The sequence below is a fragment of the Parus major genome, chromosome Z, assembly GCF_001522545.3.
Source record: "Parus major isolate Abel chromosome Z, Parus_major1.1, whole genome shotgun sequence".
Classification (NCBI taxonomy): Eukaryota; Metazoa; Chordata; class Aves; order Passeriformes; family Paridae; genus Parus; species Parus major.
Window position 1 is genome coordinate 41,655,433 of NC_031799.1, and position 26,492 is coordinate 41,681,924.

General features: G+C 37.0%; 1 protein-coding gene across 3 annotated transcripts in view; it reads right to left on the minus strand.

Annotated features, from left to right (window-relative positions):
• Nucleotides 1–875: 875 nt before the first annotated feature.
• Nucleotides 876–26,492, minus strand: part of CDC42SE2 (CDC42 small effector 2) — an 81,097-nt gene continuing 55,480 nt past the window's right edge. For 2 of the 3 annotated variants that reach the window (XM_015653534.2, XM_033520258.1), the window contains 3 exons: nt 8,028–8,129; nt 3,348–3,465; nt 876–2,916 (listed from right to left, as the gene is read on the minus strand). In XM_015653534.2, coding sequence (XP_015509020.1) covers nt 3,367–3,465; nt 8,028–8,129 — 201 coding nt within the window. In that variant the 3' untranslated portion in view covers nt 876–2,916; nt 3,348–3,366. The remainder of the gene's footprint in view (nt 2,917–3,347; nt 3,466–8,027; nt 8,130–26,492) is intronic. The other variant, XM_015653533.3, reaches the window with a different exon arrangement.

Genomic DNA, 26,492 nt, shown 5'->3' on the forward strand with positions numbered 1-26,492 from the left:
CATGACACTCACTCCCATGATTACTCTGAACAAGCACTAAGAAACTGATCCAGGTTGAAACTTAACAATTTGGTCATACAACCCCAGCCTTTACTATAGGTCAGTATCCCAGAGCTAGCTGTCGAACCAGTGTCAGGGCTAGTATGGACTGTAAGGGTAAGTAGATGGGACCGGTCCAAATCAGTTTCACTGGTATGCCTTTGAAGTAATCCTACTGATGACTGGCAGAACCAGCACATAATTTTTAATAAGCTTAATCACTGAATATGCACTTACAGTGGAATATCTGGTCTTCAAGATATACCTTTGTAGACAGTTTTAAGTGTCTATAATCTCAGCATTTTAAAAAGAAAACCCTTTAGTTGACTGGTATCTCATGGATTTATCTCCATCTTTATTTTCCTTTAGAACTTTATTTCCCTCTAGTTGCCTTTTTTCCCTCAACTGGCAATTGAATGGACTTGGCATGAGCTAAAGTATTCATTATCAGTCTTTAGAACAATTTGGCATGAAATTTAAAGCAGTAAGTTAGTGCTTAAGGAATAACTTTGAGAGTGTCAAATATAAAAATCAATTGACCCAAATAGATATTTGGCAAGGCAATATTGTGCCTTGCAGGTACATTTAATGCAGATGAGCATACTCTGGTGACAAGTTTTTTACTGATCACCATAGTAATCTGCAGCACAAACAGGAAAGTAACATGCATATGAGTTTCACGTCAAAAGGAAAGATTTCCAAAGTATTTTTAAGACACTCTCCCTTTCTTGCAGAAGCCCCTGGCATATATGTTAGATCAATGTAATAATAATACTGATAAAATTATGGTTTAATCCATTTGGCAACAAAAGGGTCAAGTGACATGAAAAAACTTCAAGCCTGCAAATTATTTATTGACACTAATAGGTTACTCCTTTCACCACAAGTCTGTCTGTAAGATGCAAGTGTTTTTCTAATGCAAATATAATTAATGGAAAGGAAAAGGGTAGGCCACCAACTGAAAGAAAACATTTATTGAATCAAAGTCAATACTTTCCTTTTAATATCTACAAGCCAACACTGAACTGACTTCATTCAAGAATGAACACAATGTACAAAAAAAGTATGTCTGTTATAAAAATATGTCAATTTTTTTTCCTGGCTATTGAGCTGAAAACATTTTGGCAAGTGCAAGGTTTGGCAAGCAAATTTAAGCTATTACCAATAACAAAGATCAAATAATTTTGTGATAGTTTTGTAGTATATTTAAGAGTCATTGTTAAATTGGCATTGGAAATGCTAATCCCTAAAAAAAAAATATATGTATCACTGCACTGCCATGTGTTTATGCATCCAGACAATTGAACATTTCATTGGGAATCAGTATCTTTATCAGTGAATACTAACCAACCTAATTTGAACTATTCAACCAGATAAGTCACATCTACCACTGAAATATAACCTAGGGAAGGCAAACCACCTCCATGGCTGTGTATTTTACGTGTTGTTTACAAACAGAGAGAGAAGATTAGGTAGGTTCATACATATTTAAATCAACCAGACAGCTGCTGCAATGTGAAATCAGGGAAAGGATAGAAATAGAATAAGGAGTCATTTGTGACAACAGTGTACATGCATATTTGCATATCAAAATGGATTTGATTAGGCTCAGATATGCCTTATTGGATGGTTTGGGTGCTTTTCCCCCATAAAAATTTCATGTAACTAGGCCTCAAATAATTGACTTCTCTAAAACCACCAGCAAGAAGCAAAAAAAGGGACCATTTATAGAGATAATCTGAAAACAGTGCAATATTAAAATGCAGTTTCACAACATGTGAAAGAAACATGCTTTGGAACCTGAGCAAAAGGCATTTTACTGACTTAGTAAAAAGTCACCCTGTATGTTGTTCTCATTGGCACCTGTTCTGCCAGATTAGTATGTCGCTCTTAGCAACTTCCATGGCCCCTAAATATTTAGTACACAGAAACTGCCAACTACTTAGAAAGGTCTGCTAAACTCTTCAGCCAAAATTGCAGGCAGTCTGACATGCTGCTACTGGAAATGACTGCACAGGTTGAAATTAAGAAAAATTGTAGAAAGAAAAAGAAGCAGCCAAACATGTTGCTCTTCTGCTTTAAATAGACTATAGCAATTCCACAACACTTAGATACGGTACTACACTGGTTTACAGTCTCAAGGTCAGCTCTTTCAAAATAAATATACTGAACATTTACAACAAATGCCTCATGAATGCAAGCTCTCTCTTTATTATTTCAAGACCAATTGGGTAAAATCTAAAATAAAGACATAACTCTGAAGCAGCTAAGTTACAAGTCCTTTTTCAGGAACAGGCATGACTTGGTGTCACAGCAAAATTTTTCAGATCTGCAGTAAGCAATTTTTTTTTTTCTTTTAGCACCAAGCAGGCCACCATAAAAAGCAACCTCACAAAGCATGCGGTCATCTACTCTGTTGATTTTTTATGAAATAATTATTTGTGCTTGCAGGTCTCAGACCTTTCAAAAATTAGGTGAACATTAGGTGACTGAAGATATTAGGGGAAACTCATTCATTTCTAAACTACTTGAATGCAGAAAAGATTAAAATACTAAAAAGCAACAGAATTTTGTGCATTAGTATTTCTGGGGAATGAGGAAAGCTAAGGTTGGTGCTTTAATTTGCCTTAAAACAACTAAAAAGTGACAACCAATCCTTAACAGCTCTACGTCCATGATACTGGTAGAGGCCAATGCGTGCATGCCACTGAAAGGCACAGTTGGACCAATCTGATAAATGGCATCATCAGAGCAGAACAGCAACTTTTCACTGGACTAATCACGAAGGGTGAACAATGAGCCATCACTTCTCTTGTCATGAGCACAGAAAGCAGTCACCAAGGCAAAAGGAAAGAAGATACAGGAACTCACATAAACCTAAAAGACAGAAAACACACATTAAACCAAGTTTTGAGAATTCTGAGTGATGATTTTCCAACTGCAATACTGCTATACATTGACTTAACACCACACATCTTAGGAACTACTGCAAAAATGGTACTATAATCATATCACAAACTTCTTCTTATGAAATTTGTTTTACAACTGACTTCACCTGTGAAGATCAGCCTACAATATCATCTTTGGTTAAAACATGCTTGAAGTCAGACTGATACAGTCAGCACAGTCTCCTGTCCATTCTATGAAAAATCAACATTCTTACAAGATATCTAATTTTTTGCTCAGGAATGGATTTTAAAATTGGTCATCATAAAGACACGGGTTTTTATAGGGAGATAATTATTTGTATGTATGGTTGTTTTTCATACTGCTCTAACAGTGCCTAAAAAGCAGGATGAAATACTTACAGGTAAATTATCCCCAAGGTTATCCTGCCTTTGTATCCACGAGTTGCATTTGAACATTTGCAGATATGCCACCTCCATAGCCTCCCTTGGATTGCATCTGATTCTGAATTGAGCTGACCTGGGAATAGAAGGAAAAAGGGGGGTAGAGGAAAGAAGAAAGACAGTGAGCTGTAGCATTGTCTTGCTTCTAATTTTATTTTTTTCTCTAGGTTTAGTTTTCAAGTGCTCCTTTATTACCAGTAAAACTACATTACTTTTGCACAAGGACACGTGCATCTAAGGCTTGCTGAAATTTTAACTTTGGCACGCTCAGCAGAAGAGATGAAAGAAGTGGTGCTGAGACAAAAGTTTTTTCCTCTCTCCTAAAGAAAACTGATTCATGGTTTCACTGACCCACTTGATTAATTAAAAAAAAAAATAAAAAATCAAATCTTACTGGCATTGATTCCACCTGAAAAACTAAAATTTATCTTGTTATAGGGAAAATGTTCAGTGGCAAGTACGATGAACTGTAAGTTCATCATTATGTTAAAAGTGTAATAGCCAACTTGAAATATCTGTATGACTAATTCAGATCATTAAAACAGGGCAAAAGTAGGATTTTCTAAATCAAAAAAGACCTTTTGGTTTGTGGAACATTTTTGATTTTTCTATTTATGTGATGACATACAATGCTTCCCTTAATTGATACTTAATTGATTAATGTTCCCTTAACTGATTAATGTTCCTTTAAATGGGCATTTATTTTTTAAACCACATTCAACTTGAACTTCCCTGAACATAGCTGATTTGAAGGTATTTTTATCCTGATGCATATAAATACATAGACACACCCTTTGAGCCCCCTGTTTCATGCCCCATGTTTCAAGACATACACACCCTGATGCTCTCACTGCCTCTATCACCGAACAGAAAAGGAACCCATAGCTCTTTCCTGCTTGTGTTGCATGAGTCAAAATAATCATGTCCAATAATCATGTGCCTGCAGGAAGACAACTTGAATCTTAAAGGTTTGAGCCTTTTTTCTCTGCATCCCACAGCACACATAACAACTACACAAAGAGTGGAAAATAACATTCATTCAAGGCTATGCCTGCAGGGAACCACTTGCAATTATTTCATCTATGCGCCTTCTTCACAGAGACCTAAAACATCACTGGAAAGCTGTACTAAAACAGCACAGGAGAAACATACCCAAGCAGCTTCACAATATTCTTTGTCTACAAAGACAAAAGAAACATACTTTTTTTTTTCCACATCAAGCAAAACACATGCACATGTACAGAATGCATCAAGACTTGTTCTTCCACGCAGTTTTTCAAACATTTGTGACAAAAGAGCCTGGTTTTGTTTTTTTTGATCTTCATCTTCAACAATATGGCATATTGCAAGGCTATGCAAAAGACTGTGTTTTTATGTATTTAAGTAGTGCAATGTAAAACCAGTTTATCCTTTGGCCTTCTGCTATAGTAAGTGACAGAGCCACAGCAAAGCAATATTACCATCTTATTTTTCTTCAGAGAACAGTGTTCAGAGCTAATTTTCTAGTGCAAATCACATCAAATTGACATCAAAGACTACAAACTCAGCAAAAGAACGTGCCAAAGTGTATGGGGACGTATTAAGAACTTTCATATTTTACCAAGCTGCTCATCTTCACCAAGCATCTTTTGCTGCCCGTGGAAAAAAACAAAGTTTGAATTTAGTTTTTTCCTCAGAAAATAATTAATCTACACAGAAATGTATTCGCAAGAGTGAATACAGGATGCTGTTAATTTTATCTGAATGAACCCTGACTCCAGCAAAAAGAACTACAAAAATCTCCAGGTCACATCACCCTTCAGCCTAACAACTTGCTTACAAGACTTGAAAATTTTGTAGAGCAGCAAATCAACACGAATTGCAAAGGTAAAGTGTAAGTTTTTCTGAGTATTTCTGAAAGTTAGACTAATGTCTCATGTTCATGAGTCACACACGAGTTACTGCACAAGGAAATGTCAGTCTTAAATGGAGAGACCACTGCCCTTAAAACAGAGAATGCAACAAATGAAACTACTCTGCATCAACAGTTCAGTAGCTACTTTGTGTACAAAAACTTTTGTAGGAGACATACAACATTAAAATTGCTGAGAAAAAGAGGTGTAACATCTGTAGGCTTAAAAGGTGTCATTCTTTCTGAAGCACCCTCATTTTGAAGCTGTTTGAGTAACAAGAACTTTACTGCACTGTAAAATGCAGGTTTTGGGTTTTTTCTCTTAGCCAAAGATGCCACTGCCTTTCTTTGATGATATGCAACAGCAAGGTTCTTCTCTCTTATATCTAATTTAGACACAACTTAAGGATTTTAAAGATTCTGGAAAGGAAAGAGGATTGTACCCATTAAGGATCATGCAAACTGTTGTGCTGCTTATCTATGTCATTAAATTTCCTTCTTCCCTTTTCTTTCCCCCCCCTTTCAGCATTAGGAAACAGCACAGACAGACCCTGAGGAAGAAAACAATGGGAAACTACATGAAATACATGAAATCAAAGACTGAAGTGAAGAATATGAAGCAGCGGAAGAAAGAGATTTCACCATGGACTGTGAAAGCAAAATAGGGAGAAAAGGGAAGGGAATGAACAAGAAACAGTGCACAGAGGGCTCCTGCTGTTTAAGTACACCTCTCACAAAGAAGCAAGGCACTCTACAGAGGAGGCAAACAAAAAAAGCAAAATATTTCACAAATATTCTGAATAGTCAGAAAACCATTCAGTCAGAATCGTAAGATGTATAACAAAGAATAATGCTGATGAAAAAAGGCATGGGGTAGACAGAAAGCGAATAAAGAAGCTAATTTATATGGGCAAACTGTAATTAAATTGCAGGTATTCACTATTTAGAGAAAGAAGCTATTTAGAGAAAGAAGGCACAAAGAGGTTCCTGAAGGAATATAATGTCCATACCATGAAGGAAATTTATGCAGCAGAATAACATGTGAAGGTTAATGCTGTTCTCTTGGAATTTACAATGCGAAGAATGAGTTTGGAGGCCACCACAGAAGAGGCAGAAAATATGCAGTGTGAGAAAGTAAAGACTTGAGCTTCTGAAGCAGGGGGAGTGGGAATGATTATTTTTTTACATACAGATACTTTCATCTAGGATCAGAAAAATCTCTCTGGTCACTAGTGCGGCATATTATGGAAATGAAAAAAGAAAAAAAAAAGGAGAGAAAGAGCCACTCAGGCATTCAAAATGAAAAAGTTTATGTAGAGAGACAATAATAATTACCTACTATCTGGAGATAAATTGGGTAGTATGCAAGACAAAGGTGAGGGCAAACAGGAAGAAAGTGAAAAAATAAAGCTTCAGGCCATCTACACAAATCTCAAATAAGGCAACTCAGCTATAAGAATGAGGAAGATTCCCTCAGGAGAAACAACAAATATTGAAAAAGCAAAACCCATGCTTAAAAAAAGTAATCAAACAAGCTGCTTACATAATTATCAGTTTATGACTTCAATTTATACTGGCTTTAAATATTAATGCAATATATCACATTAAATAAGGAACTGGCTTTAAGTAAATTTTATCAAGTGGAATCTGTGTTTGGCCTTTTAACTTGCTTACAGAGGTTTCACTAAAATCATTTCCAGTCCACGCTGCTTTGTTTCTGGGACAGAGCACTGCATTTTTTCACGTTGATTTTTCTAGCTTTGCCCTTCCTCATTACATGCTGAGCTACAAAAATCTTTGTCATATCTCAGTAAGACCAATTTAAACTAGTTGAAACTACAAATGACCTCCCTTACTACATTAAAACTGGCTTTTTTAGCTCTGCTTTCTATTCTGATATGTCTGACAGAGATTTTTTTCCTCTTTGTCAATAAGTGTTTATTATCTCCAAGTATGTTTTCCTTAAAAGATGATTAATAAAATCAAGAACTATTGTTCATCTACATACAGCTGTTTTCTGTATTTTATATTATTGACCTTAGAAACAGATGGATTTCACAGCAATCTGAAGATATACAAGATAGATTTATTTCCGTAAGCTCATCTTCATTATCTCTCTTAGCTTCTGTTTTTTCACTTTCAGAGAGCCAAAAATATTTATTCTGCCTATCTTCTACAGGAAGTCACAAAATCTTACCTGTGACACTGCTTACTCTAGAAATAATTCACACTGCAAACAGGGCTACAGCATATAGAAAAAGCTCAGCAAGAACACCAAAACATTAATTTGAGTTCACCATAAACTGAGGTAAATCAGAGTTTTACAGGAACTATATTTAAAACAGCTTGAGGCATTTAAGGTTAGAAATCTAGTCATCTATAACACACTTAGATTTTTCTATATAATACCTGCGTATATTTTCAAGTATGTATCTGTTTTGATTCATACATACAACCAGAGTGAACTTTTAGTTTTAAAAGTATTCTGTATAATTTATACAGCATCTAAAATTCATTATCAATAAATACAAGAATTAAAATAATTATATTCCATATTCTTGAATATAAGTGTTTAGGACTTGGAATTAAAATGCTATTAGGTCATTCTTCAGTTTCATACAGGTGCTTCCTTATAGCTGAAAGACTCATTGCTTCAGCTACAACATACAAATACAGTGTTCCTATAATATGAAAAAATATGAATATTAATGTAAAATACAAAATTATGTTCATCCACTCACGCTTACCGAATTCATTCCACTGAATAGGTCTCCAGATCCTACATGAGCAGTGTGAACGAAGTTTGTCGGCTCCCCAATCATGCTCCGATCAATCCGCCGTCGTCTTTTCTGAAAGGAAGGTAAAGAAAACATCTGAGATTCACTGAAAAGGCAACACCAGTATGTGTCAAAAATGCAGAAGTTAACTAAATTAAGTAATAGAAGGATATTGCATACTCTGTAAGATATTTCAACAGACTCAAAAAACAGAGACCAAATTCTGAGGTTAACCAAAACACTAGTACTAACATCCTTTTTACTTGGAGGATGTGTGCCAGACAAACATGGGTACCATGCCTAAAGTTTAGGCCAACAAAACGTTTGTAAACAACCTTACTGAATTCCACATTTATTAACTGGTATTTACAATATTTCATACAGTAACTTCTGCCTATATTTGTATTTAAATAATCAGATAAAATTTGAGTAATTCAAAACAATAATTAAGGGTCAAAGTGTGTTAGAAAGGTCTATGAAGGCACTAACTGACGGAATTTCTTATTTGCATGCCCTGATGTCACTATTTGTAATACACTTCATGGCAATGTCCACAGTGCCTTGAGTTTGATCAAAGTTTTGGTTTTACTGAACTCTGAACCCATACACTCAAGGTAACTTCCAGCCTGCATGATTCTCAACTGTGAGCTGAAGGGGTGCAGTGCAGCAGTAAGGCAAAATGCCAGTTCAGGGACTCTACTGTGTGACAGAAGGCAAGAATTGCTTAACCTCTGCTTCTCAATTTCCAGAGTCACAGCTTCATTTTTTAGTCATCTAATAACATGCAATAAAAAAAATTAGAGGCAGTAAAGATTTTCCCTAATTAACGCTGCTTTGGTTGCCTGCCTCCAGCTAAGGGTTGCATCTAAAAGAGAAAAACAAGAAAGCCCTATCCTCATTTTCTTAGGCTAGAGCCAGAACCTTACACAGAGCAACTCATGCAGTGTGTAGTCACTGTATGTCTATATTCTGAAAAATGCCTGCATTTGGAAAAAAAAAAAAGCAACAAAACACAGTTCCAATATCTCAGTTTAAGGCATATTGTACCAAGTACAGTTTAACAGCTAAAAAATTACTTGAACTCAAGTGAAACTTTCCCATTACCTTAAAGTTCACTCAGTCTTGTTTTTAATGATCTCTGTTTCTAACTGGCTATGAGATTGTAAGACCACACAGACTCAAGGCATGCAGGTACATGCCTCAACTGGGCTAGCTACAATTTCAATAGCTACAGATGAAATCATTATGAATCAGAGCCCACAGCTATGAGAATACATCATAGGGTTTAGCCACCAAGTACAAAACACATTTAATCCTGTCTTGCACCTTCTCCCTATTACAAAAAACAGATTTCAATAGGTTTCAGTACCTTCTTGCATGCTATGAATAGCTGGGATGAGGAAGAACACATACAATTCTTTAGAAACAGCTAAATACAACAATCTGATCTATGCTAAAACTACTAGTCAATTCTCTAACTCCAAAGAACTTTACAAAATCAATCAATCAAATAAAATATTCCAGCCACAAAAAAACCCCTGCATTTACACCATCCTGTACTGTAATATGCTGTGATGTTGACAAGAAAGATGATCTAGACAGCTGTATGAAAATACACTGCTCTAATTAAAACGCTTAAAATTGTCTTATGTCTGCAGGAGTTGCCACCTCTCTCTTTTAAACAAATAGCAGGCAAATGCATGTATCTAAATAATACACCCATAATTTGTTAATTTTAATAGTTTTGATGCAGAGAAGATGTAGACAAACCTAAGGATTTTAGATTTTTCTTATCTTGTTTATGAGTTTTTAAGACAATTTAACTTTTTTTGTGTGTGTGTAAAGTAACTTATTTTACTCCTTAACTTGTTGCTAAGATCATTGGCATGCCAGTAACAAAGTGCTGGATCTTGTGACTGATTGTAAATGATTCTCCACTAATCATCAGCTAGTCAACCAGTAACGACTAGTTAAACTGCACTGCTACCAAACCATGTCTCTTATCTTAATTGAGTTCCTTATCAGAGGCCATCAGCTCCTCATGTGCCCACCTTGACATGTGCCCACTGATATGAGCTCCATTAAGCTATGGAACAGTATTTAAATGCAGTGCCACAAAATAGTTCACTGTGAAAGCAAATAAAAAAAATTGATTTACTTTTTTTTTTCCCTGCAGGATTAACCAGCTTGCATTTACATTACCGTTTTAGGATTCTGAGAATGCCGAGAAGGCTTTTGAAGCAACTTTCCCAGTTCTCACTTACCATTATTCAATATTAATTTCAGACTAACCTTGTAGTACACAAATTAAGACTTTTTTTAGATGAAACTGAACTGGAAGACTAACTGATGCTCTCTCATTGCTAACAGACACTGAGGCCAATAAACCAGGTGAGCCAGGCCGGAGTAGATCACAAGACATCTAATGCACATCATGACTCCCCAGTGGCAACTGTTCTGCTGTCCTACACAGCTGATCCTATTAGAATGTGCTGCTCCTGTAAACATGGTCTCAGCCAGAACCAAAATGACCAATTAGAATGTGTAAAGGGACATGGGAAGCACTGTAAAAAATCACCTCCTTACAAGGAATGTAAGGAGAAAGCAGTAGAGGAACATGCCTGTAAAGGTTACAAAGCTTTTACAGAGGACACCATAAATATTAGCATGCCAGGCTTTTCTCTTCAAGTTGTATTTTCTGAGGTTTTGTATCTGTAAGAATACATGCATAACAATGTTTTATACACAATAAGAATTAACACACAAGATTGATTTTTTTCAGTAAACTGAATTTGAAAGAAGCTGAGAAGCAGCACATTCATCTCCTACTTAGGAGGAAATTAAATGTTATGATCATTTCCCTCTACCATCTGTGGCTTTCCATGCTTTCTCCTTGTGCAGCTCACAAGCCTTCTGGTGTCACTGATTTGTTGAGATGAAGAACTGATTTTGTGTTCTGGGAATTAAAAGTACTGTGCTTGGGAAGTGGTCCCTGTATTCTTCAGGGCCACAGAAACTGAGGCTGATCAACTGAGGTAATCGCCATGACTTTCAGGAGGGGAAGACACATAAAACACTTGGCACTAGAAAGAAATAAAAAATGCTGACAAGGCTCAGCAATATTTAATCCCACTAGGCTTCACTCATACCTCAAACTGGTTGATATCATACCATAAATAATTACCATTTGAATGCATTTACACATCATTAATCTAAGTAGTAATGAAATGTGACTAAAGCTCATCTACAAAACAAATGAATGTTCATGACAATAGTGCAAAGAACTTCAACATACACACACCCCCCTGAACATCTGTACCATCTAAAGCTTTGTTCTCAAGAAGTTTCTGACAAAACAAATAAATGCCATGTCAGCCTAACTGTGAGTCCTGTGTCCTCTATTTGAGTTCCTCATGGATTTTTTTCCTAGAAGGAGGGAAACAGAAGTAGGTTCATATTATGGTTAGCTAACTTGACTGTTACCTTTCTTGGTAATGTTACTAAAACACTTGGTATCAATGGACAAAAGAACTTTAAAATTTGTATTAAACATTTTTCCCCCTTTGTCTTGTGCCAAAGCACTTCCCCTTTTACAAGGAGGGCAAAGGGTGACAAGAAGCACAACAATGATGAGATGAGAGGAAAAGATATGTAGAAGGATTCTGGAAGTGGAATATGATGCGTCATCATTTAATGGCTTTACTCAGTTTGTTCCCTTGACAAAAAGCTGAAGAATTTGGACTGCAAAGTACATACCAGGCAATCTTTACACCATGAAAAGAAAAACTGATCTTGAAAGTGAAGCAGAAGAGATGTAGGCTTGTGTGTTAAATGTCTAGAGAGGAATGGAAGTAGTCTGGAGACCCACCTAAGAAGCCTTGCTTTCAACATGCACTAGATGCAATGAAACTGGATCACATTTCAGTTACCATAGAAATGAAGTAAAAATTGATCTTTTCTATTCTTAACCTGCGAGTGACGCTTTGCACCCACATGGTAGCATTTCCTTCGAAATACCAGATCAGAAATCAGAAAGCCTCCAACAGTTGCATCACACTAAGTACTTTAACCCTGCAAGTTTCTTGAAACTTTAAATAGTTTTAAACTTTTGCCTAGAAAGTTAAAAGTAGTTATACCGTGTATTCAACATGCCCTTCAGCAAAGTCACAAACATTTCATTGCAATGCTCTTTTTCATCGCTCCAAAGACTATTTGTTGCAAGAAATATTTGATGCAAAACTGTAATTTGTTTCTTTAAACACACAATTGCCACTGATGGGCCCAGAAGTATGTAAAATTTCCTTTTTACTCTCCTGTATTTTTGGCTTTTAGGGAAGAAATTATCTTTTTTGACCATCTCCAGATTTTGTCCAGAGGTCAGGCTGCACTTTTTTATCTCAAGCCCTTTCATAAGTGATGGCAACACTTCTGAATTAGGCAGAGTAACACCAAGGTCTAAAACACATAAAAAAATTAAGTGATATGACTTAGATCTTGGGAGGCTGACAATTACTTTCCAGCTAAAAGCTGAACCTGCAACTAAAGTCAACTTTTGTATGACGTCTCATACAAAGATACTCCAAAGTTAAGTGCCAGCCTACATTTGTTTGGTATCAAAAGCAAAGCAATCTGTTAAATTCCTGAAGAATATGTTTTGCTAATTCTGCACCAGATACTTTGAGATGGCTGCTATAAACATATCAGAAATACAAGTCTAAGTGAAATGTAAGTGACACACAGCATTGCAAAGGACTCTACAACACCAAAGTCTGTGTGGATTTTACCTGCAGCAGGTGGCCCTCAAATGAAAGTGGTATTGCAAAAGTGCAGATGAAGAATGTTCACCAAAGCACAAAGCAATACATGGTGGAAACTGAAAAAATTCTGGGGGGATGATACATTATTGCCATATCATGAATATAAAATCTCTGAAAATAATGCTTCTTTATTAAAATTCACACATATGGCACCTTTTTCCTGTTGCTTACCCATTTATACCATTTTATAAAACAAGAAAAAGTGCCAACTCTTTTTTCCACACAGAAATGTTCTGGCTGATGATGTCCTGGTTTTTTATATCTTTGGGATCTCAGTAAAGTCAGTGGTAAGATACCAGGCAACAGAATACCCACTGTCCTCAATGTCTGCACAAGCACCAAATCAGTGGCAGGGACGGGCTGGATCTTTGCACCTCACATTCAAAATAACAAAATTTGGTATTTAAGTCACAAGTAGTAAATCCTTGTTCTAGTCATTCTTTTCTAAAAGCAACACAGACACAGTTACGCTTCTATGGAGGAGAACTTTTTTTTAAATTAATACTTGTTAATATCATTAAGCTATCACAAGGGAAGGATAATATCCCTACTGGCAACTTTTTAGCATTTACCCAAATGTTATGAGTGCAATTTTTTTCATACATATAGTTTTGTCTTATTTCATATGCAGTAAAAATACATTCCACATACCATATTTATGTATTACTTAAGTTATATGTCATGAATCTGAAGACATTTTTTCTGTAATTCCATATTCATTTGTAGCCCAAAAGTGTAGGGCATAGTACAATACATTAGAAAGGAAATAACATGCTGATCTGATCTATCTGGTCTGATTTTGTGCAATGTGTTTCCAACCAGACCCACATCAATATGAAGGGTTCCATATATAAAATGCCAAGTGATACATCTTTCTTTTTTTGATCTTGTCTTTAATTTTAAAAATGTGCAGAAGAGGAGCTTTTGTCCAAATTTGTCACAATTTCTCCTTATTCTTCAAGACACAATTGTTTTCCATGACGTATTATTTTGGCATAATGAAGAAAAACAAAACTATGTACCGTGCTTTGGCATCTCAACTGATAAGAGTGAAAGTATCAGCTTTCAAGATTAATTTTCCAGTCTTGTATCAATTACTTCTCTAATTTCAGACTATTAAGAAAGTAAAAGGAGTGCAGATTGTGTATATCAAGGTATTAATAACACTCCACATTTGAGTGGGTTACGGCAGGAACATCTGTGGCTTCAGCGGGCCCCATTCATTTGCTAGGCTTGCCTTCGTGGACTCAGCAATGCTTACTGCTGGCTGGCAGGCTCAGCAACCTTGTCAAGCCAAAAAATAGTTTTCCCCTTTCTCTAAATGAATGCTGTCATGAAACAGGCTTATCTCTCTTGGCAAATGATAACTAAAGAATATTTAATTCCTCTCCGAAGCCTTATTCAAGAATTAATAAATTTACTTGCTAACTCCCTACATAGAAACTCTCCCTGGTGAGCAGAGAACTGAATGATCGATCTGCACAGTATGAAGAGCTGCTTTGCAGAATGGGTTTCTGTGGTCAGAGAGTAATCACTTAACATTTATTGCCTCCAAAAAGTTTTCTTTTTTAGAAGCAAAAAGATGACTGTGCTTTCATAAACACTAGGAAGTTACACAAGCTTTTAATGCTTGTCTCCACAACATGAGGGTCAATTTTGACTGCTAGCTCAGTCATTACAATGGCATCAAATACAGTGAGAAAGAATTCATTCTCTGATACTTCTTTGCAAGCTTGACTTTTAAATAACAGTATGGCAGTTAGAACATAATGAATATAATAATTTTTAACCACATTACCTAACCCTTTGTAACACTAGGAAATCTAGTTCTAATACATCTTTCCATACTAAACCAATCCAAATCCCAAACTCTCATAAAGCAAAATGTACCCCAGTAGAGCCATCACAACTGCCATTCTTATGATAGACAGAGTAAATGCAAAAAAAGGAGTATGTTCCAGTTTTCTTCTGTATCTACCTACTACATTTGTTTTCACTATTTTATTTTTTTTTCACACTATATGGGTGCACTATCAAGACACTATATATGACAAGGATTTTTTTAAAAACTAAATAGGAGCTATCAGACTATAGGGTCTCACAGCTGTTTTGTTTGATGCTTCAGAAATAACCATCAAACAGCAAACCTTTTTTGGAGAACTTCTGTTACCACTTATTGAAGTGCTAATTTCAGGATTACCCAATGCAAAAAGCAAACTCTTAATCTTCAAATTCACTCTGGGTTCTTTTTACCAATCAAGATTGGTGTTTCCTATCTCTTCCCTGAGGACCAAGTGACATTTCAATGATAGAACTGTTGAAACAGAGCCATTTCCTAGCTTTGTATTCGAAAACTCAGCTGAAACTTCAAAGTAGTGCAAGCCAAAGATTAAAAAAAAAAAAAATATCCCAAGACAGAAATCTAAGGGAGGGATTTAATCAAAGTCAAGATAGTCAACCATTTCAAGATGGAGGATTTGGATGGTTAGAGGAGAAACTGAAACCCTTCACTTTATTTTCCTTCTTTGACCTTTTATACTTTCTGTATCTGCTCTGAAAAAATACCAGCAGCAAGATTTCCTCTGCTGTGGCACCCATCTGATCCTCCAGACACTAATACACAGGAAGGGCTAGGTCCCTGATCAGAATAGGAAGTATCAGATCAGCCTGCAGAGGTAGTTTTCTGTCCTCCCACACACATGCTGTTCTGCTTCCAAAATAGTCTTGTGCACAGAATGTCTGAATGTGTCACAAGACAAGCTGTGGTCTGAGTGATGTGTCTGTGTTCCCAACGCTGACCCATCAAAATTGCCTAACAAGGTTGTAGTATCTTGCATCAAATTCTAAATAAGGGGACTGGGAAGGGACAAGGGTATCCCTTGCATTTGTTTTTGTGCACTGTTTCTCCACACTTTCCACCCTAACTAGGAACCTAGAGACTCATGTTATAAACCACAAGAAGCATGAATGCATATAAAGCTGGAAAGCTAACACCCATCTTTACCAACTAGATCATCAGGTAGCAAACTAACACTGTGAAACCAATGGCTAGATGTATAGGATCATCATAAAGATAGAGTGGTATTTTTGAAGAACAAAGGTTGCAAATTCCCTAAACATTTCACTGAATATTGTAGTATTTTCACTTTTCTCAGCTGTTTTAAATTTGAGGTTACACTGCAGAGTCCATCACTTATTCAATCTCCAAGTACAATATAAAAGTTGATGAAAGAGACACTATATAGAGTGTCATAGAGAATAAAATTCCAGACAGCACTAGCATATGTTTAACATTTCAGTGTTTAATTCAGTTTTTGAACGATGAAGTGACAATGACCATTTGAAGTACAGGAGCCCACATACTCTCTGAATAAGCAAGAGTACACCTGTGAGTTTCAAATGCCTCATGTCAAAACATCTCCCACACAGAAGAAACACAGAGATGCACAACTAAGGTAATTTACAAGATAAATTGAAATGCTAGACACTGTCGCCAAAACACTGAATTTCAGTGACAAATTCATTCTAAGGCAGGAACATCTGATATCTAAGCCCAGCAGAATGATGTTCTGACCAACACTGTGATCTCCATTAACTACAAGACACCAAAGCTGCTGCCCTCACTAAAACACATTTTTCTCAATCTACTACTTGGACAGTTTTTATCAGATTACTTAAAGACGCCTGACTGATAAAGGACCTTGCAAACTATGGCTTCATCAGAACAGAAGCAGAAGGAAACTGGCACAGGCTTTCATGCCAGCTCTTAAGCAACAGAGATAAGTACCAGGTCTCGGGCACACTCAGCTTTCATTAAGTTTCCAAAAGTTCATGATGCCTCATGATTTCGGTAGCTAAGGGAGTTAGGAAATTGAGACCAAGGACTGAAAAGAGATGAGTTTTTTTAAAATGTGAGCTGTTACAATGAGCATCTAATAAGCTAGTTATCAAGTGTACACTGGATTCAACTTTTACAGCAAAATCACTTTGCATGTACTGACTAGCACGAGTGAAAATAAAGGAACGATGAAATCTGATTGTCTGAGCACCTCAGCAAAACAACTAGCAGTTCCATTCATGTACAGAAAAAAACAAATTGAGGGAAAGTAGAAGAATCGAAAATGTCAGCAAAGCTGACTGATTTTAAGTTTCAACTTCTCATCAGATTAATCTATTTCATAACTTTATACATCAAACTGGATTGCATATTATCTCAAATAGCTCCTTTTTTTTTTTTAGCAAATCCACCACCTTCTTGTATCTTTTGAAGTATAAGCTTTTTGATTTGTTTGCACAACATTCCATTATACTATGATGATGTTAGTCATCATATGACAAAACTGGCAATTGTAGCCTATGTTTTCTAAATAAACAGGAAAAAACTGCCAGATGAGGTCAAATGACTCTGAAAGACAATAGGTCTTTTAAGAAATGTGCTTAGCTCACACATCTAAGGGAACTTGTTCAATTCCAGACACTTTAAGTTACGTAGTAAATCCAAATCCATTCCTTGGCATTAGCTAGAAAGCACAGTCCTTTTCAAAATACACATTAGTAAAATTTTAAGATTAGATTTGCAACTTTTACTTTGGCTGTCATTTTGTCCACAAATTTAATTATCCTTCTAATAATTTTATTTTTACTACTTTGGGTGGTTTAATGTCTCTTTAATGTAATTTTTTAAAAATGTATTGAAAAAAACCCAGTAATTTAAAAAATCACACTGGTTTTATACTACAGTAACTATACTGCTTTAATGTCCTTAGACTGTGAATTTTGACTGCAGATGAACAGGTAATCCAATTAAAGGACAGTAGAGCATGATGAAAGCAACAAATCACACACTCAGAGAATAGTCTGGATTGGAAGAGACTTCAAATGCCATCCTCTGCCTCCCAAGTTTCAATCCCCCTCCCAACACCTTCCACCAGGCTACAAGTCCAAGTTCTCCAAGTCCTTGGCAAGGATGTGGCAGCAACAACTTCCCTGTGCAACTTGTTCCAGTGCCTCACTATCCTCACAGTAAGTAATTTCCTCCTAATATCCAATCTATTTCTACCTTCTTTAATTAAAAGCCATTCCCCCTTGTCCAACCACTACCTGCCCTTGCAAGAATTCCCTTTTCAGCCTTCGTAGGCATCCTTGTCTGTGATACCAGCTTTAGTTTCTCAGCAAAAATCAGAACTGAACATAAACTTATTAACTCAATCCTTACAGCTGCCCAGCTGAGTCACTTCCAATTGTCTAGCTGTTGCTTGGACCAAGTGCTTACTACCAGCCTGCACAGAGGAAGTTAACCACTGGAACTTCAGAGTCAATCCAGATCTATTACACGGATAAGGGACAAGAACTCTGCTGTACAGGACACAGGAAGAGAAACTGAAATAGTGGATTTGTTCACCTGTAAGAAAAGAGACATCTCCTTTTGGCCTCAATGGTCTTCTACTACAAATACAGAGGGAACAGAAGACAGCCTTGAAGGTGCACAGCAGCAGCAGCAGCTTGGGAAGCCACAGACCAAAGTTACAACGTAGAAAACACTGATAAAACATATAATACAATAAATGTAGGTGGTCAAACACTAGACCAAAACCCCAGTAAACTTGAATGTCCATCCTTTGAGTTCCCCAGAACACAACTGGTCCTGACCCTGCAAAAGTGAAGTCTAGGTGGTTCTGCTTTGAGCAGCTGCATTGCACCAGATGGCATCCAGAGCTCTCTTGTCATCTAGACTACTTTACAAGCCTCTAGCTTCAGATGGTGATGAACAACAGGCTGCAACTGACTTTCTTGTATATTCTCCCCCTGTAACCAAAAATGATAGTAACGTAAAACAGAGGTTAAATGAATGATATAAAGATTCACCACAGTACAAACCTTCTGGAAACTTCTAATAGCTTCTTATAAAAATAAAATCCCAAAGTTTTCATAAGAACATGCCATGAACTGTATCATGTTGAGCTTTCTTTCCATTCACTTACTGACCTTCCCCAGAAAGAACACAGGAAATACTGAAGGATCATTTGGCATGATGAAAGCTGAAGTTCCTCAGAGACACTGCCAAGATTACAACATGTATCCCTTCCTGTTCAGCCAAATCAATGTCTCTTTACCCCTCAGGTACAACACAAACAAAAGCCCTGAATGTGCTCAGGAACACTGACTATTGAAACAGTTTCGTTCAGAAATTATCTTCCATGCTGTTATAAGACTTCCTAGAGCTAGCTGACTAAGATAAAGAGGTTTCCTATGTGCTATGTGTGCAGGTGTCTGAACACATTTGCATCTTGACGGAGGCACACATGTGCACAGGGTACATAATATGCAAGCCTTCTGTACTCCTTTGCATATTCTTCTACATCAGAATGATATGCACATACCAAATTCCAGTGCAGAAAAGTCAAGGAACAAAAAATTAACTGAAATATTACCTCCAACCAGGCCACTGTCAGAAACAGGATCCTCACACTCACCATACAAAACCAATCCCTAGGTCTCACACTTTCTCTGGACCAGCTAAAGAATCCACTGCACTGAAAGTCATACCCCTAAAGGCATGGCCATATGTTCTCACAAGCCTGCACACTGTGATTCACCTTTAACTATGACAATAAATCAGGGCCCACGTGGTACTTTCAGAAAATCTCTTTATGCAACTCATTGTAATTCCCTTACTGGGAAACAATGGATTTCCCTGAGTTACGGCACTGTTGATTTTTCAGCAGTAGGATTAATGACTGGAAGATGTAGTACTTTTGCTGCAGGCAAAAACAAAGCCACAGTATTTAAAAGCAATATCCTCAGGAATCAACACACATAGTGAATTCATGCGTTTATAAACACCTCTGTGAGTATCATCTTAGAAACTTGGCATTACTTTGCCCAGATAGCAGCAGCTTCTTGTTTATATATCTATATCTATATACATATATCTCTGTGCAAGAAAATACCTAAATTTTCCTGGTTTTCTAATGATGTACTGTACTACTCACTTCTCAGCAAAATTTTATCAAAATGAACTTGCTCTAAATGTAGATACCTTATGTTTTTTTTGCACAAGTCCCTTTTTAAGGGAAGTAATCCTATTACAGAGACACACTCCTGATGGCTGACCTTTCTGGAGATCTTCTCATTGGCATCTCCTTACCAAGTTATTTGTCATCTGAGTGACCTCAGCATTGTCTCAGGGTTGTCCCTGCTGCTCCAAAGGCATACTGCTCAGTTACATCCTCAGCATGCGTTCTCTCACATGGCTTTGGATACCCTGACTTGCAGTAGGGAAGAATAATTCCGAAGTACAGAATCAAAAATTTCCTTCAGTGGCCATCCCATTTCTTGCTCCTGTGCAGACTTCTGCAAAGGTCCCAGATTTGATTTTAAGCCAAATTCAAGTTCATCCAGTTCATTTTAGGCAAATCATTTTGTAAAAAATGCATCCCAAAATACATTATGTGTCAGTCTGTCTTTGCTTGTGCTTGAGGCATCAAAGGAAAAGAAGTTAGAACCTACACAAGGGAAGCAGGAACATCCTCCCATGTTCTTCCCATACTATGAAAAACAGCCATACATTTACAAGGTGATCTCACTAGTGAACATAGAAATGGTGACACTATACACAAAATATAAAAATACAACAAGTAGCCAAGACAATTTAGCAAGGGATAACTCAATAGGTATTTTAGAGATGCTTACACATCAAGCCCACATACAGTATGGCTAGAAGAATCTCTGGAAGAAGTAGCCTACCAGTAAGTCTTAAGGAATGTTCAAATCAGCAGCTGTGCTGAAGACTTAAATTATCTTTCTGCTCATATGCTTTTGACAAATTCAGAATAGTAACTGATACAGAGCAGCAACACAAAAGCCTATACCTGACGTGCAGCAAATATCCCCAAGAGACAGAAGGGAAGTTGTTCAGGAACAGATTAACAAGTTCAAGCAGAAGCATGGCAACAAAGGAGGAGCAATACGGTGTGCCATTGAAAATGTGTAGGTTCAAAAGACAGACAAAGACAAAAGGCCATTGTGCAGGAAAACTGGTCAAGCACTGTAAGCCTACATATTTTATTACAACAAAGAACATAAAAAGGAAGCCCTTTCAAGAAATGTCCTGCTTTCCTTGGCAATACAAAGCAATCTCTACTTCCTTGTCCAGTGTCCCATCAAAAGGAAAACACCAGTTCCAAACATGCACAGACCCTTTTGTGTAGTCTTGCTGAGGCATGCCACAATTCCACAGGTCTTGAGTGTAAACAATCATTACTATTTCAATTTCATCAAGTAAGGCCATTACCCCATATTCCTAACTTATTCATCCCATTCTACTCCTCTAAATTCAGTGCTATTGAAAAGATGTATTCAGAAGCAGTAGCAGAAATAGCTTGTTACTCTTCCACTAGCTGCACTACAGAAATTTACAGACTCACAAGAAGTCAACAACATCACACCCTGATTCTTACAGGTAGTGTTGGCTGTTAATACTATTCAGGAGAACCTTCCTACTTACTAATCCATCTCTGTAGCAAGCCTATCCTTCCTTATCTTGCAGGTCTTCTGCACCAAATTATCCATGATAAATTTATTCCTGCAAAAGCAGATTTTCTATTATTGTCTATGTCTCCTACTTGCGTAATTTTTGATACCATTACATACAATACCTTCAGCCTTATACTGGCAATTCTGAAGCTGGATTCACTGTAGAAATCCAGAAAATATAGTGTGGTTTTCTCAGTGTGTCAGAACTAGTGATCTTGCCAGAATGAAACCAAATTCTGGAGCTTCTTATGACAGGGAGAATTGGAAAGTGTGGTTCTTAGACAGCCGAAGAGGAAGCTTTGGCATTGCAACACTGAGCACCATGAAGATATTTAAGATTCCTCCAGGTTCGTGAGTTACTGGCAGCTTCAGGGCAGCTGCTTCCCAGTTCCACAAGTGTAGTCAGCCTCCAGCAAAACCAAGATACATCCAACATTAGCCATTTGGCAGCTGAGGTCAGAATGAACAGTAGAAAGAAAAATTAACATACACAGCAAAATCATGTTTTCTGAAAGAGCTGCAGGCTGGGAATTTCTAAATAGGCTGCACCATAATAAATGTAGAATATTTATAGTAAATACTTTTCATTTTAATCCTCAGAAAATAGAACCATGTGATTAAGAAAAAAAAAGGACATAACTCCATCTTCCTAAAACTAGAGCTATGAATACAGAAGTGAATAGCAATTTTCGATAGGAACATATTCACTGTTCCTAAATGAAAGAAAAACACCAACAACTAAGCTAAAATATTGCCACCACCACTCTGTTTCATAACCTGAAACAGGTCAGGTACCCTTTACTAGCACACAGGTTTTCAGTGTCCTACGGCATCCATGCCAAATAAAAAAAAAGTCCTGAGCCACTAGCTTGGCAGCATGGCAACTGCCAAACCTTGATTATATCCAACTATTTTAAGAGTTCCCTAAGTCACACAGTCATCAGGTTATACCACTCAGAAACACATTTCCATGACCAAGGCACAGAATTTACAACAATTTCATTTTCTTCCCAGATTTCCTGCATGGTTTCTGTGCCTTAGCCTTGCTTCAGTATCTCACCAGGTTTCCCTGAAGATCTGTTGTGTCCTTGAACAGTGGCATTAGTGTAGCCACATACAACTGCTGTCATGTACAGAGATGGACATGTGCTTCTCAACTGTGGTTCCGTTTCAGACTATGGAGAGATGTATAATTTAAGACAAGAAGTGACTCTGGTTTTCTCTATAACATCATTACAGACAATTTTAAACATAATTTCTTAAGCTTTGAAGTTCATTTTAACACGTACTTGAGTTTTGTCAAAACTCAGGGGAAAACATCCTCCACCCAAGAACACTACAAAGGTGCTTATTTTCCAGCTGCAAAGCTAAAAAAAAAAAAAAATCAGGATTCAGCATTATCATGACACTCAACACACCTTCTTAGGGATTACTACATGAAAATATGGAGAAATTCAAACCTTTCTGCCCTTCCCAATTGTTTCCTAGCAAGGTTTACTTTCAGTCCACTCTTCTGTGTTCATAAATTGTATAGTTGAAGTTAATTTTCCTTTTAAGAAACTAAACCACATAAACTTGCATAAAACTACAATACAAAACTTAGATGTGACTGTTTATCTGGGATAAAAGCACAAACCATATCACAGTCAGTGCATCTTACAGGATTTCTTGTCTTAGGCATTATAAAAATAAGTTCCTGCTATGTTTGGTCATAAAAATAATTTGTCAGTAATACCCCTGCAATGCCTGTGGAGCCAACATTGCTAAGAATCTAAGCTGAATTCTATTCCTTCTTGGGCATGACCAAATTATTTACTAAATTCCAGTCAGCTGAACCAGAGGGATTGTTCACGGAAAGCTTACTGTTCCAGTGTGGGAAAAAGATTCAGTTTGACTCTCTGAACACAGAGGGAGCTTGCAGAGCTGGCAACTGGAACATCAAAAGTGATTCCCTGTAAGAGTCAACCCCTTGATGTACATTCTAGTGATCAACAAACAACTCTAGGGTAAAATAGGTTTTTGAGCTGTCTCAGAGCATTCTTAAAAGGCAAAGCTTGGCTGGTCTTTTTAGACAAAAGTTACAGCAATACCAAATAAAATCTCACTCCCTTTATATATATTTTTTTTTTCCTTTTCACTGGGGAACAATGTGAGCTGACTAATTCTGTAACAGTAAATTACATAAACTGTTATGTAATGTAAGGTACTGTAGGGTACCTGGTCACTTTTCCTATCATCAAGATATATTAGACTGGTGTAAGCTGCTCTGTTTTCTCTGACCAAACAGAGTGAACATTACTTACACTGGTGTCCAGTTTAGAGGCATTGAGAAACAGACAAAGATACTGCAAAACATGATTTTGGTGATATGAAACACACTACTGTACAAAAGGAGGATAATTTCACTCTATCAGGGGATGATCAAGACACCCTCACATTTGTAAAATGTTACAGCATATGTTTTGCAGCACTTATGTCACATAAATATTGGTCCATTCAGAAACCCTTCTTGCTTTATAATCTCATTAGACATAAAAAGCTATTTACAATGAACACCAGTAAGTAAAAAAAGCCAAACAACTAAAAACATGTAATCCAGAATTAGCAACATCTATTTAAAATGTAGCTAAAATAAGTTTTTCCTTAACACCCAAGAGGAGCTGCCTTCAAAGAAAATCATCATGTTTATACACATGCCCCATAGAAACTCCTAAAAAGCATCCGAGAGTATCTTGGCATTCAGTTAGATGGACACAAAAAAGAATCCAAAGCAAACAAAAAACCCCATCAACTAACCAACAACAAAATAAAACCTCCAAAACAGAAAAAAAACCCACCTACCTCTACCACCACCAATCCCCCCACCCCAAACCAACAAAAAAACACGACCAACCAAAACAGACCAAAAGAAATCAACTAAACAACAAAATCCAACCCACAAAGTAATAAATATTTTCACAATTCAGAAAAAAGGTATTTGCTATGTAGAAGAACCTGAAGTTTACAGCCTGCAGAAATCCCCACAGTGTTCAGTTCTTTAACCACTAAATTGGCTAACATGCACCTATCTTCCTGCCTCAGTCAGTTTTTTTGTCAGGTTTTAATCTAGGTGTGTATGTATGAAAAGGTGTAAATTTTCTCTTTATTGTCTTCTCTATGGAGGAACAATTTAATAATGGAAATATTGGCATTTTATTCCTGAATTTAAAAGGTCAGCTGAATCTTAGTGACATGAGATGCATGGCACATGTTCTGTTTCCTTAAGGGTAGGAGTATGCAAAGAGGCCTCAACTGCGTAATTTCTAGTTTTCCAGGAGTCAGTTTAATCCATGCTTTCATCACGACCACATCTTTTAAAGGTTTTAAAATAGTTTTTGTAAAGCATTAATTAAGTAGCTCTCACACAAATCTTGTTTCTTCATTCCCTGCAGTACACACATTGCAGCTTTTTTCCTTCCTCCCCCAACCTCCCTTTCTTTGCATTATGAACCCGAAAGTGATTTCATTTCCAAAGTTTAGTTCTGATGTTAAAAAGAGAAAACATGCATTTGGTATTCTTCCATGGAGAGTAGAAGGCCTGTAAGATCTTTTGCCTGCTACTCTGTGGATCAGCATGCCTATTCTTGGCATTTTTCCACTCTTCACAACTTCAGCAACGCCAAGCTGCTGCCACAAACGCAAGCAGTCCAGTACGTTGCCTATGTGCACGTGCACATATATGTGTGTGCCTTTACATATCCTAGCAGATTTACTTGGAATTGTGCCTGGCAGGATTTTTTGTTCCATTTTAACAGTAATCCATTACTTGACCACCATCTGAGAGCCTAGGGATTAAATGGGGTTTTAGTAACTGCAGAACAACAAGCTGCATTTAAAGTAATATTTGTTCCAAACATAGTTAAACAGGACATGTCCTATACAGATTTTACTCTAGTCTTTCAAGAAACCTGCTTCAAGTGGATTTTAGCTTATAAGCCACCTACATTTAAAATACATACCATAACAGTAATATTTTGCATAAATTGATACAGAACTCCAACTCCCAGTTGAACGTGGGCAATGTGCACTTTCTTTACGCCATTTAATCCCCAAAAGCATCAGCTTTTCACAAAATAAAAAGCATGCCAGAAGATAAGTTTTATGCAAATATATATAATGAGGTAAAGATTAATAACTACATGTCATGTATGTCCCAATTTTTCTGTTATTTCCTAATTTAGGGTTCTGAAGCCACTGATGGCCCAACCATGCAACCAGCTCTCCAAATAACCTGCCTGACATCTTCCAGCTGTAAAACAAGAATTGCAGTACTGAACTTTCAAATGAGTCAAGCCTGAATTGCCAGAAAGCAAAACTCAGCATCAGTGACAGAACTGGAGGGTTTCAGCAAAGGTGAGACTTGAACCTACTTGGAGCCCTCTGAGGCCAAATAAAAGAAAGCTGAATTTCCAGAGCATTTACCTACACTCAGCAGTCATGACACGCTGCCCATGGGAATTTTTTTTTTTACTCTTTAAGTAAGTACAATACTTTCAAAGGTCACAATTTCTTTTAACAAACTTGAAGTACCAAGCTCTGTGTAACACCATATCCCACTCAGAGAGGTGGATGTAAACCAGAGGGAATGCAGACACTGATAAACAATAAACAATAACTCTCTCCTTCTATGCACCGCGATGAGATGAGCTCTGTATGTCTGGTCCAGAGATGGAAAACTCCAGCTGGCTGAACAGTGGAGGGTGAAATGCCACCCTATGTCAGCAAAGAAAGGCTTGTACAGGCAAACTTACAAAGACAAATCACAATTTGGTCTCAATTAATTTCTCAATCTCTGGAGATAAGGCAGCCACATACCACCTTGAAACCATCTTGTGCAGATTAAAACCACATAAATCATAATGCAGTCCTGCCAAAGATAAGACAAACTAAAACAGTCTGATTTGAGAGCATCCCAGCACCAAAACTTATGAACTATGAAGTAAGTAGTCCTTTACAATACACTATCCAGCAGAACATCAAGGGTGGTTATGTTCACCCTGATGAACATAAACACCCTGAAAAAGTCATACCACAAGCCAGAGAA